This window comes from Eretmochelys imbricata, chromosome 5, assembly GCF_965152235.1.
Source record: "Eretmochelys imbricata isolate rEreImb1 chromosome 5, rEreImb1.hap1, whole genome shotgun sequence".
Classification (NCBI taxonomy): domain Eukaryota; kingdom Metazoa; phylum Chordata; order Testudines; family Cheloniidae; genus Eretmochelys; species Eretmochelys imbricata.
The window spans coordinates 95593807-95607661 of NC_135576.1; the positions used below are offsets into that span (position 1 = coordinate 95593807).

Genomic DNA, 13855 nt, shown 5'->3' on the forward strand with positions numbered 1-13855 from the left:
GACTCCCCAACATCAGCCTGCGGCCAGTTCTGCACAGCAGATCAGGAGGCAGGCTCCCGGTCCCAAGCAGCATGGCCAGTGGTAGCTCGGTGGTAAGGAGGCAGGGGCAGGGCAGTGGCTGCACACTGCAGTGGAGCAGTGGAGCAGGGCAGCGGGGGAAGGAGGGCAGCATCTTCCCTCCTGATGCAAACTTCACCCAAATGTGGCACAAAACTTGGGGGGGAGGGGGCAGATACCCCCTCTCCCCTACCTTCCCTAGATGGGACCCTTGCAGTCACTGCCGCGAAAAGTTTAGGACGATTCCCGACTCCAGCTGCTTCTGAGTCAGGCACTACGAATGGCAATTGCCAGTGAGGAAGGACATATGAATTTGACCAAGTGAACCCAACTTTGTTTTAATTTTTAACAACAAAGGTAACTCCTAATGGCGACTTGTTCTGGCAGCAAATAGCTGGAGAAGGCAATGGCTGCCCTGAGCTGTCTCCAGTCTGCCTCACTCTGCTACTGAAATCCTAATCTGGCTGAGCCTCCAAGGTCCACAAACCTGATTAAAATGAAAGTCATAGAATCATAGGACCGGAAGGGACCTCGAGAGGTCATCTAGTCCAGTCCCCTGCACTCATGGCAGGATTAAATATTATCTAGTCCTGGTGAGCTTGCACAGTTCAAAGGCCAACCAATGCCTGGCCTTACACAGGCTGCTGCATAAGGAAATGGTGAACCTGACCATTAAAGCACAACTCCCTGCAGTTCCGTCCCCCGGAACACAAATGAGGGGTTCATGCCTAATTCATAGGAAAGATTGTCTCAGCTCGGGATAAAATATGACCCATACAATATAAGGCTTAATGGTGGATCATATTTGAAGCATACCCTAATAAGGTAACCAAAACACAATACAGCAAAAAAGAAACCCTGCAACCACAGGTGCTGGAATTAGAGGTGCTGCTGCACCCCCCAGCTTGAAGTGGTTTCCATCATACAGAGGGTTTACCGCCTGGTTCAGTGCCTCTCAGCACCCCCACTATGCAAATTGTTCCAGCACCCCTGCCTGCAACACCACAAACAGAAAAACAACAGCACTTGATTTCCTCCCTGTTCAGACCATTACTAGTATTTTTCTGAAAGGAGCTGCTGCATCTAAATCCGACCTATCATCACCAGCAGTCAATTGAGCTACGAACAGAGTAGCATCCTCGAGATGCAAAAAACAACAGAGCATAATTATGACTCAGATTGAACAATTATTCTGTGACTTAGTTGAATCCCTCAGTTTTTAAGTAAAGTTGTGTGTAATCAGGATAGACTTATAGAGGAGGAGTCTTTAAGGGTTAAGAGCCAGATTTTTCTCTCAATTATGCTACAGTAAATAACAAATAATTTCATTGCCTTCAAGACTTAAAAGCTTCCCCACTCAAGGCTATCAGCAGGGTCCATTTTTTTTTTAACTCCATTGTCTTCACTGGGATTACTTCCGCTTTATACCAGTGTAAATGAGAGCAGAATTTAGACCTGTGTCTTCAACTTGTCTTGCAACTGGCAGACTCCTGTTTCTTTCATACACAGAGGTTCAGGGTAGTGAAACTACAGAGGAAGTATCTGGCCACCCATTTATTTTGTTTGTGGCAGGGTAGGGGTATGTGCATGGAACCAAAGAGATGTCAGTATATGGATCCCTAGTACAACAGGCTATAAATATATGTGCATAAATTCTTCCTAGTTAATTGTATGAGGAATCTCGGGGAGTCCTGCATTCCCTCATTTTATTATCTAGCACTTCTTGGCCTTAAGCAAAGTACTTTGCATAGGTAATCCTGCAACTGTAATGCTGTATTCACCAGATGTCAGCTCCATATCAGTGATTTTACAATCTATGACCAGCAATTGGGCATTTAGTTGTTTACATACTTTACCTACTGCAGTTACAGTGCCCTTTGGGTCATCAAAGCTTTCTGTCATCAATTTGTTACCTTGACTAATCCGGTTGGATACTGAGAGTCTGGGCCAAGATTCAAACCCCAGGAGACAGCAGCTGCTGATGCCCTTCCCTGGGATGCTGCAGACCCAGACTGAAATGCCTGCTGTCTCAACTGCAGCTGCTTAATCCTCAGCATGTTAGAGGCAAACAGTTACAAGTTCCACACAAGAATCAGTCCACAACCCGCTAAAACTATTTGCTGAAGTCTGAAGAGAGAGTTTGTGCTTTCAAACTCAAGTAGAGCATTGTAGAAGAATCTTTCCAGTCACTAAGACATTTCCTTTCACCCACAATTTATTTTATTAAAAAGGAAAAAAAAATCTTTCATTCTCATGAGGTAGATGAGGAGCCAGGCATCATAGGGTGGCTGTTTTTTCCTAAAATGGCAATTGCTGTAATTCAGCCATGTTACTGATCACAATAGCATTCACTTATGGAAACAGGGAGGAAGCAGTCTCTCCACTTCAGGAATTACTAGGTGAAATTCTATGGCTTGTGTTATGCAGAAGGTCAGACTAGATGATCATAATGGTCATCTCTAGCCTTAAAATCTGTAAATCATTCTCTCTTTATTCTTGATGTTTATTATGATTGACTATCTGTATAGCACCCACCAACCCTCTGCATTTTATACACATAAAAAGACTTGCTCCCTTCTCCAAGGTCCCAGTCCTGCAAAGACTTACACGCCTGCTTAACCTTAGGCATTGTGCGTAGTCCCACTGACGATTCACTGCAATGAGAAGTCAGCTTTAAATTCCACAGGATTACTCACAGTGCGTAAAGTTCAACATATGTATGAGTCTTTGCAGGGTCGAGGCCTAAGTAGACAACATAGAAATGCAAAAGGGAAGAAAGGCAATAAAAAGTACTGTGAGTCAGTAGCGAAGTGTGACACTAGTCTGGGTAGTTCCATGAATTTAATTTAATTAATGTATCCTTGTATTTATTTAAAATGGGATTACAAATACTCCCGGAAGGTGAGAACTGGGCTTCAGATTCTTGTTTGGAAGAGCAATATTTTAAGAAAGGATTTAAAGGAGGAGAGTAGACTGTGAGGTGCTCAAAAACAGTGATAAGGCCCATTAAATACATAGGTAAAGGTTTCCCTGCCATTTTTATAAAGACACAGCCCTAGGGCTGGATGGTAGAGTCCAAAATTTTTTGCAAGGGATATTAAACTTCATGCTTCAGGGTATAAGCCAATTTCTAACTATTGCAGAGCAAAGTTGCAGTGTTCTGCAAATGTCTACAGCCTTCTAACAAACGTTTCAGCAGATTGCTCAGGCTTTAGGCTGTTCTGGTGACAACAAGGCCTTTAATGGAAGATGCTATGTTTAGGCACAACACATTTCTGAAGGTCGTTTATCAACTTTTTCCTCTCTCAAAGGCAAAGACTCTGAAAATGTGCTCAGCCTTTCTACCAGTGGCATCAGTGTTGCAGAGCTGGATGAGACCTAATGGGGTTGGGGGGAGAGAGGTGATCATCTGTTTCTGTGGAGACAAAACCAGAATTTAAATTGTCCTGTTATTGGCGACTACCATGCGGGTGAATCTGGCCAACAGAGTGCAGTCCTGTCATAAACTATTGTAGGGTTGGGGATTCATATTAACATTATGTAGGTCTCAGGGATTTTTATGTTCAAAAAGGACCCTATGGTTAGAAGTACTAAGGGGTATTCTGTCCCTTCAGCAGAAGCAGGGAGGTTCATACTGCCTCCTAGCTGGTTTAATAGTTTTGGAATTCAAAAGCTTGGTAATACTTGTCACTCACAGACCCAGGAGATAGGATCTGTTGCACCTTCTGAGAACAAGAATTACAACTAAGTGTCTTTATGTTCCTTTTTTTTGTCTTATTTTCCCTAGTAAACATGCCAATGACTAACGATGAAGCTAAGTTTTTCTTTGTCTGTGCTAGTCAGAGCTCAGCACCACTTGGAATTTAATTATCTTGGTCTCCCTTGTTGACTGTTGGCATAATGTGTTTAAATGGGGTAAAAACCCCACCCGTAATGATGGAAGTGTTCCAGACTCACTTTCTGAAAGGAAGTTTTCCTAAGGAAACTATATTTTTCTGAAGCTGAAGATATGTTTATAGCTTGCAGGATAAGCAACCCCAAACTAGCTTTGAGTCAGTTGTCAATGTCTGCTTTTAATTTAAAGCAAAATGAAAAGCTGTTTTAGTCTAAGTGTGCTTGTATTAATTAATTTATGCCTAATTATGTGGTTTTGATTAGGGATAAATGGATAAAAGATTGCTCACTCACAGGCTTTTACTCTCCAATCAGATATGTAATAAGTACCTTAGAGCTGATGGTAGCTGAAGACTATATGATTGTCTACTTGAATGGAGCAACACCACGAAGAAAGATGCCTGGATTTGGCTGGATGAAAAAATGTTATCAGATGATTGATAGACGGTGAGCACTGTATATTTTCCTCCTTGACCACACCCACTATTTTAAATGCCACCCTTTGACACTTCTTCTCATTATCGAGCCTGCTCTTAGATTATTGATTGCATATAGTGTTTCTATGTGACATTTTTATTTTTAAGAAGCTGAAGCATTTTTCTTTCCAACTTAGGTTAAGGAAGAATTTGAAATCATTTATAATCGTTCACCCTTCTTGGTTTATCAGAACTATTCTAGCAGTGACACGACCTTTTATAAGGTATGTAATACATATCAGTTTTATTTTTACTCAGTGTCCTTCAAAACATAGAAGCCCATGAATGGTCAGAAATGGCTTTAGCACAGGACTTGCTTGTTCCTGATGGCCTTCCACAGACGCATGCTTAATTTACAAGTCCTTGCACGTCACTTCCCAGGTCCTGGAAGATGAAGTGTGTATTGGGGTATTTGCAAAACCTTACTACACATGAACAACTGGAGTAAGAAATTGCATACATCATAGGCACCCAGTTGGACACCTGTATTTGTGTGTACAAGTGGGACTCTCTTATTTTTTTAATTGGCCTTAACTGTTAAGGGTATCTTGGACCATCCCTGCACAAAGCCCAAGTGGGTGTTTTATTGAAATTTCTTAGTTAGAAAACTCATGATGTGGATTACTTAATTACTTATTGTCCAGTGGTCAAGCTCCTGATCGGCCCTTAAAAAAAAGGGCCAGAGAGCAATGACTGAGCAGCACATCCAGCCTGAAGATGAAAATGAAAACAGGCCTTTATCCTCAGTTTCCTTGTAAACGCTGGTTGAAACTATAGTAAAGAACAAAACTGTCAGACACATAGATGAACATAATTTGTTGGGGAATAGTCAACATGGTTTTTGAAAAGGGAAAACATGCCTCACCAATCTACTAGAATTCTTTGAGGGCTCAACAAGCATGTGGACAAGGGGGATCCAGTGGATGTAGTGTATTTAGATTTTCAGAAAGCCTTTGACAAGGTCCCTAATAAAAGGCTCTTAAGCAAAGTAAGCAGTCATGGGAGGGAAGGTACTCTGATGGATTGGTAACTGGTTAAAAGATAGGACACAAAGGGTAGGAATAAATGGTCAGTTTCCAGAATGGAGAGAGGTAAATAGTGGTGTCCCCCAGGGGTCTGTACTGGGCTCAGTCCTATTTAACGTATTCATAAATGATCTGGAAAAAGGGGTAAACAGTGAGGTAGCAAAATTTGCAGATGATACAAAACTACTCAAGATAGTTAAGACCCAGGCAGACTGCGAAGAGTTACAAAAGGATCTCTCAAAACTGGGGGACTGGGCAACAACATGGCAGATGAATTCAGTGTTGATAAATACAAAGTAATTCACATTGAAAAACATAATCCCAACCATACATATAAGATGGGGTCTAAATTAGCTGTTACCACTCAAGAAAGAGATCTTGGAGTCATTGTGAATAGTCCCCTGAAAACATCCACTCAATATGCAGCGGCAGTCAAAAAAGCAAACAGAATGTTGGGAATCATTAAGAAAGGGATATATAATAAGGCAGAAAATATAATATTGCCTCTATATAAATCCATGGTACAGTACGCTCACATCTTGAATACTGCGTGCAGATGTGGTTGCCTTATCTCAGAAAAGATATATTGGAATTGGAAAAGGTTCAGAAAAGGGCAACAAAAATGATTAGGGGTATGGAATGGCTGCCGTACGAGGAGAGATTAATAAGACTGGGACTTTTCAGATTGGAAAAGAGATGACTAAGGAGGGATATGATAGAGGTCTATAAAATCATGACTGATGTGGAGAAAGTAAATAAGGAAGTGTTATTTATTCCTTCTCCTAATACAAGACCTAGGGCTCACCCAATGAAATTAATAGGTAGCAGGTTTAAAACAAACAAAGGGAAGTATTTTTTCATAGAACACACATTCAACCTGTGGAACTCCTTGCCAGAGGATGTTGTGAAGGTGAAGACTATAACAGGGTTAAAAAAAACTAGATAAATTCATGGAGGATAGGTCCATCAATGACTATTTGCCAGGATGGGCAGGAATGTTGTCCCTAGCCTCTATTTGCCAGAAGCTGGGAATGGGTGACAGGGGATGGACCACTTAATGATTACCTATTCTGTTCATTCACTCTGGGGCACCTGGCAATGGCCACTGTTGGATGACAGGGTACTGGACTAGATGGACCTTTGCTCTGAGCTGTTATGGCTGTTCTTACGTTATAATCAGGTAATTCCTCAGTGAGCACTCACACCAAAAGGGAAGGCTCCACTCCCTATGTTTTCTTTTAGTGGGAGATTGTGAAGGGGGAAATGAAATCATGTGTGGCATTTCTGTGTTTCAGTTCAAAATTCAGCAGCAAGATCCAGTATGTTGGCACGTTGGCAGAACTCAGTGAGCTGATTCCAATGGAATATGTACACATTCCAGAGAGTATTGTCAAGTAAGTGAAGCATAATAAAAAAGAATGTACTTGTACCGGTGAAAAAAGTTACCATCATCCAAGCAAGGTATTGTTATTTGCAAGCCTGAACTATAACCAGATTTTGCTTCTAAATCTGATTTCACATGGAGTGACATGATTATTTGTGATGTTTGGATTGGAGGGCTCGTATTCAAGAGTCTATACGGGAGTTAGAAAACTTTTAATTTTATCAAGAATTATTAAGAGTCAGCATTAATTCAGCTGCACGAGCAGGAGTGAGCCAATTCCAGTTTTGTCTGGTTCCACAAAAATTCCACCCCACTCTGAAGCAGTAAAACATTCAGTCAATGAAACACAAGAAAGAGTTATTATCTAATCAGAACAAACTCTTAATTCACTAATCATAACCTGAAGGCAGGACAGGAAAGCTTAATCCTTTCATGAGTATCCCACTACATTTTGAATCATTGCTCTGCAGCTAAGTCTTACTGTGCTTTTTGTCTTTAATCTTACTGCACTTAGGACCGAAGCAATAATTCAAAGATAACCAATTGATAAGATCACTGTCTTTTGCACAGTGAAAGCCCTGGGGCTCACCTATTATCTTTTGTCAAATAATTGGGAAAAGTAACTCATGAGCAAGACTAAAAGAAAATGGAAAACAGCAATTAGCCTGGTGAGGAAACTATATTGCTTCCATAAGTAGTAGTGGGGCAAACAAGGAAATACCTGCCCTGGTTGGAGGTGCTTGTGACATCTCTAAAAGAAAGGTTCTTCACACTAGGGCAGGGGTGGCCAACCTGAGCCTGAGAAGGAGCCAGAATTGACGAATGTACATTGCCAAAGAGCCACAGTAATACGTCAGCAGCCCCGCATCAGCTGTTCCCCTGCTCCCAGGGCCTCCTGCCCACCTGCAGCCCTGCCAATCAGCACCTCCCGATCAGCTGTTTCCTGATGTGCAGGGAGGGGAGGGGGGAGGAGCGAAGGCACTGCAGGCTCAAGGGAGGGGGTGGGAAGGGATGGAGTGGGGGCAGGGCCTGTGGCAGAGCCAGGGGTTGAGTAGTGAGCACCCGCCCCCCCCAGCACACTGGAAAGTTGGCGCCTCTAGCTCCAGCCCTGGAGTTGGTGCCTATACAAGGACCCGCATATTAACTTCTGAAGAGCCGCATGTGACTCCAGAGCCACAGGTTGGCCACCCCTGCACTAGGGTATACATACTCTTCTCTTCGTGCAGATTTATTTTGCAAAGAAGGGGTCTTAGCACACTTCCTTTGCCTTGTTCAAAACCGGGTATGTCTGACACATGGAAGAAAAAAATAATGCATGTCAGAGATAATGTAACTTTGCAATAATGATCCATAAAGAAACTATGATTGACTTCCAAGTTTTTTAATCTTACTAAATAATTTCAGCCTCTCCCTCGTTTTCAGTTCTGCAATAGATGACAATCTGAGATGAGTATCGATGCTGTCCTATATTTCACAAGCTATTCAGTGTAGCTGTCAGAGATGCATACAAAATGCCTCAATCTATATGATAGATTTAACAAACATCTTTCAGTTGCATTTATAAAAAACATTTGGGTTCAGGGAGCAGGAAATGAGATGTTTTGAGATATGCAAGCTTCTCAGATTCAATAGCTTTGGAAGGCATAGTGATGCTGGTAAAGATAGTTCAGTACAATTGAAGTTCTGGCGAGTAAGATGATGCACAGACGGTGGAGATTTCATTGTCTGTGCGACTACTTTACTGGCAGGATAAATGTGTTGATGAGGCGTAGTTATAATACTCAGCTGGCAGTTTTTGATCTGAAAAAGTTGAAATGGATTCATGTCCCAGACGTGCAAATGCTCTCTACAAATGTCCTCAACCCTTTCTCTTTTATTTTTTTTTCTTTCTTTCCTTTCTCCTTCTGTACTTCATGGCATCTTTCTTGCCCCTCCCTCCTTGATCCTTTTTTAACTCATTGTCATTCCCCTTGTCTCTTTTCCCCCCTCCCTACTTTTCCTGCACATGTTTCTGTACCTGTACAAGGGGGGGTGATCTGAGGGGCCAGGAGATGTGTCTTGCATCCCAGGCTGTAAGTGCACATGCTGCTGCCAGCAGCAAGAAGAGCAGCATACTGTGCTCCAGTTTGCCTCTTCCCTGCCTGCCATGAGGAACCCTGCTCTGATTAGAAGAATTAATGGAGCAGAGACTGCAACAGTTAGCATCCTGGTTCCTTTGTTGAGTAGTGCAGGGTTTGCCTCTTTACCAATAGCAAGTCTGCTGGACCCCTGGACAAAAGAAGGATTCATGCCAGTTTTTTACTTGTTTTGTTTTTAATCAGGATGTATTCAAAATAGATTAGGTTTTTGTTTTGTGGTTAGGTTTGGTTTTTAAGTGGAATAAAGTTTGCTCATTTTTCTACTTCTATATTATTTGAATTTATAGATGTTTCCCCTTCATTCACTTTTATCTTGTAAGGTATGATGAAGAGAAGTGTTTTAAGAGAAGAATGAGGTAATATTCTTGCTCTGCAGCTCATGCTACTGTCCATAATGGAGTGAACACGTGTGAACTAGCCTTTCACATATAGGTGACCTCAACAGCTGATTGAGAGAGGTTTCCTGTGCATTTGCTTGTATGTAATTTGCTGTCTTACTTCCCCCTTCGAGCTGTTGAGATCAGCCTCCTTTGCAACTAAAACCTACTACACTGGAAAAATCCTTGACTTGGCTGAGGCTGCAGCTAATTTAATTGTATCTGGTAGAGCAATGGAATGTTTTCAGCTTCGTACAGCGAGCATGCCTCAAACCCCTGCTACTTTTATGTGTCTGCCTCCAGATGAGCTCAACAAGGAGTTACAGAGTAAAAGAGGGTAAAACTGAACAGGCAAAAATGACGCAATATTGAATAGAAGAACCTTAGGGACAGTGCAGAAAATGGAGTGAATATTTTAGAAGCATGTACCTTACTCGTTCTTTGCTCTGCTATTGCTCTGCTTCTCTCTTATGCTCTGCTTGCTTCTTCTTTGTTTCTTCTCTACATCAATAACTTTTACTCATGCAGACTGGATGAAGAGCTGAGGGAAGCATCAGAAACAGCTAAGTAAGACACTATTCAGCTCGCTGCTGGCATTACTTTCACTTGGTTTACAGGAATGGATTGGGTGAAACTTCACATTATGTTTTCCACTGCAGTCAGATCTTCAGTGCTTCAGGACTGAGCCCTGGTACCTCTAGGCTTGGCAGTCGATAGCCCCAGCACCTCTGGGCTCGCTGCATCAGTTATGAATGTAAAAAAATGGCTTGAGCCTCGGCACCTAATTACTTGAGCCCCAGCACTTCTTTCATTACAAATTAAGCACTGCAGATCATAATCTGAATTACTGTAGAAGGATGCCACATTTGAGAATCCATTTTCTTCTCTCTCACAAAGGTTTGCTGTTGACGTCAGTGATCAGCAGGGACCTAGTTTTCTGTGATTAAAATACCCCCAAAATTCTCCAATAAAAAAAACATAAAAACCTCATGTTTTTCTGTGACTAAAATCAAATGCTGAAGTTTAGTTTCCCTAGCCACAATATATATAGGTATCAGTTGAACACAATGGTTTATTGAACCCCGTTTATCTGACCTAATTGGGACCAGTGTCAGCCCCGGGTAGCGGGGCTCAGGCTGTCAGCCCCGGTTTGGTTAATACGAAGAACCGGATAATGGAGCCTCAGATAAACAGGGTTCTACCGTATATGTTTTTAGTTTTTCACAAAATGTAAAAAGTAAAGATTGTCTGTGAAAATGCAAATTCCATATTTTTCTGCAGCAAACTGATTTCTAGGATCCCTGCTGATCAGTCCTGTAGAGTAGTTCCTTAAGCATTCCACCTACCCCACTCATGAGATGACTTACTCTATTTATGATATCCAGTGTGGACACTTTTCAAAAACGAAAAATTACACTGATTTACTCAGTGAAGCTGGGCCATGATGTAGCTGAATCACCAGATGGGTTGACTGACATACCCTCAACTGGGTACACAGTAAATCAGTGGTTCAGCTGGGGATCAGACCCTAGTATCCTTCTGGCTCCCATGCCTTTGCTTTAAGCCTAAGACACACTCAGACAGTATGGAAGAAGAGTATGGAAGCAATTTTGCAGTGTTCTGGGGCAAACGAGTCTTGAATTAACTGCATGAGCTTTAGCCAGCACAGCCTTAAAATACAATCCTGGTTTTCCATTTCAGATTTATAACTATAGATGACTCAACACTGCCATTTTTGAAGAAGTTAAAATTTATCAAAGATATTAATTCAAATTGCCCTTTAGATGATCAAACTGTTATTCCAGTGCTACACCAAAAGCTAAATTATAGTGGGGTTTTTTTTGTAGAGCATATTTTTTCTTGTGCACGTTAGTCATAAGGTCTCTGAAGAAGGGAGTTGCATCTGCAACTCCCATCTGACTTCTTTCCCTACTTTTTTGGAACCAGCCACTGTTTTTGAAGATTCTCTTCGGTCTCCTCCTTTTGCTTTATGCAGTTTACATTTTCAGCCATGCAGTTTTGTGTCTGTTGTATTGATTCCTGATGCCTCCTCATTTGTGGTCAGACATTCCCATCAAATTCTTTTGAGAATTCAGCCTGTATAGCCACAGAAGAGAAAGGCGACATGTAAAAAATCCAAAATACTTGTATTCACCTTATATACACCAGCTGTTAGTCCGGGAGAAACTTGACTGACTCAGTGCCAGTAGCAAAAGCTCACATTTAAATCGCCCTTGTAAACAGCAAATATCTGATATTTGTGTGCATGTGACATCAGGCATTTACCCAGACACCCAAAAATAGGGACAGAAGAAGAACATGGTGAGAAATGGGGCTGCATCCATTCTATTCAAAACATCCTTCTGTGTGCTGTCGGCATTCCGTATGTGCCAAATAAATCAGAATACCTGAGAAGGAAAACTGCATGGGAGAAAATTGCTGTCTTGTTAATAACCTTTCCTGTGTAGATTGCAAGTTAGAGCACAGGAAGTGCAGGGGGAAGTAGAGAGGCACATGGGGACATTATTGTTAGGTGTACAGAGTCTGTTTGTAGTACATGTCCCATCCACAGTCAAATATGTTCTAAGGAAATAGCCATAAAAAGACTCCTCTGAGTTAATCAGTGTAATGTCGCTCACACTGAACTGTTACATTCATGTTAATATTGTTTTATGTTATTACCCAATCACCAGGACTCACTACAGTGAGTTACATCCCAAAATATAATTTCATATTTTAAAAGAGAAAGAAATGCAGAGGAAAATGTTTACTGCTGCCTATTTTCTCTTGAACCCAGAACTAGCTGCCTCTCAAATGAGCCGGAAATGACTTCTATGGAGCAGGAGTAAGAATTTACAACTAATGACAGTTACATTGTTATGTTATTTTATGACCATGCAGTTTGACTCTGAGGGCTGGGTAAACTCCATATAGTTTTTTGCAAAACCAAATGCTTTCCAGTTTTCTTTTCAAGAGCCTAATCCGGGGTTTACAAATAGAAAAAATGGTGTTTCATTGCTGCACTCAAGATGATTGAATTGTACGTATTTATAGTGCAGTGGTGTTTAAAATGTTCTCGCTGCTTTCCAAACAGAGGCAAACACGGTCCTTGTCCTGATGACTGTACAGGTTAAAAACAAAGACAGATGGCAGGTGGGGTAGGGTGTGGGGGCGGGGAGGGAAGGTATAAAGTGATCAGGGCAATGAAAGGCACATGTCTCATTAGTTACAAGTTTGTTTTTCAGTGGCACATTCCAAGCTTCTGCTTCAAAGCTCATTGAAGTAAATGGGAGTCATTCCATTTATTTTAATGAGCTCTGGATCAGGCTTTAAATTCCCCTCTTCTCTTGATGTGCTTCACAGCAATCCCTGACTTCATTTCCAGTGTGTTTATGCCCCTCCTTCCCAAAATTGGACTTTGGGTAATGGGAGCAGTTCAATGATCATTCAGTTGTTAACACTGAGGCAGTATTTTGGCACACGGCTCCTAAAGCCACCTCATAACCGAAGCAGGTGAGCAGAGGCCCATCTTGTGTGGCTGCAAAAGTGTGTAAGGTTCTTTCTTGCACTGCCAATTCCTGTCATTGGCAGCAGCCTGTGCAGGGCAGCAGTGTCCACAGAACTGCTTTGTGCCCCACCTGCACAGGTGGGTGGGAAGGGGTGCATTATGGGTAGACCCTTGGCAGTGCACTGGGCTGTGTAGCAGTGTGTTATAATACTGCGCCCAGGATAGACACAGCACTGTTTAATACCTTCCTCAGAGCACTGGAAAGACCAGGATGGAGGTTGGGACACTCAGGGTCACAATGGCCCCTTCAGACTGCTCCAGGGGCACCACAACAGCATGCTGCCCTCTACTTAGGGTGAATTATAACATCATGATCTTGTCTATAATGAGTTGGAAACGTGCCAAAACAGGGAATAATGGGATTTTTCATTGACACTGTTTTTTTTTTTTACTCAGCTGTATAATTCAGGGAAAATATAGATTCTACCCTTAAAATGACCACTTGAGCCATGCAAGAATTACCACTTTTGTGTGAAATTTCATTTAAAGTTTTGCAAATTCATTTTGCTTCACGGTCCCACAACCTTGGCTTTTCAATGAAGTTTTGCAATGTTTCATTGTGAAACCCAATCTTTATTGAAAGAATATTCCAAATTTTAAAGGGTTTTCCCTAAAAATGTCATTTTTTAAAATTAAAATCAAGAAAATGGACACATTTTCCAAAATTTAAAAATGCAAAAAAAGTATGAAGATTTTAGTGTAGATGTAAATGATACTTTATACAGTTCCATTGACTTCCAGTACCTATCAGCTGTTGAACCATTTCCCCTAACATTGCTTTCACTATTTCACGGTGGACTAATTATACATATCAAAATATTCTATTAAGCTCATTCTAAGTTGCATCAAACAAAAAAATGTGTCTCTAATGTACAAAACAGCACTCCCAAGGTATTAGTTCCTAATTCAGGAAGCAGTATAGCATTACTGGTTCAT

The 13855-nt window shown here is 41.5% G+C and overlaps 1 protein-coding gene across 1 annotated transcript in view; it reads left to right on the forward strand.

Moving 5' to 3' along the window:
• Positions 1-13855, forward strand: part of PRUNE2 (prune homolog 2 with BCH domain) — a 205820-nt gene that overhangs the window by 188975 nt on the left and 2990 nt on the right. Inside the window, exons 15-20 of the mRNA XM_077818026.1 lie at positions 4267-4398; positions 4565-4651; positions 6748-6846; positions 9295-9330; positions 9880-9918; positions 12149-12196. Coding sequence (XP_077674152.1) covers positions 4267-4398; positions 4565-4651; positions 6748-6846; positions 9295-9330; positions 9880-9918; positions 12149-12196 — 441 coding nt within the window. The remainder of the gene's footprint in view (positions 1-4266; positions 4399-4564; positions 4652-6747; positions 6847-9294; positions 9331-9879; positions 9919-12148; positions 12197-13855) is intronic.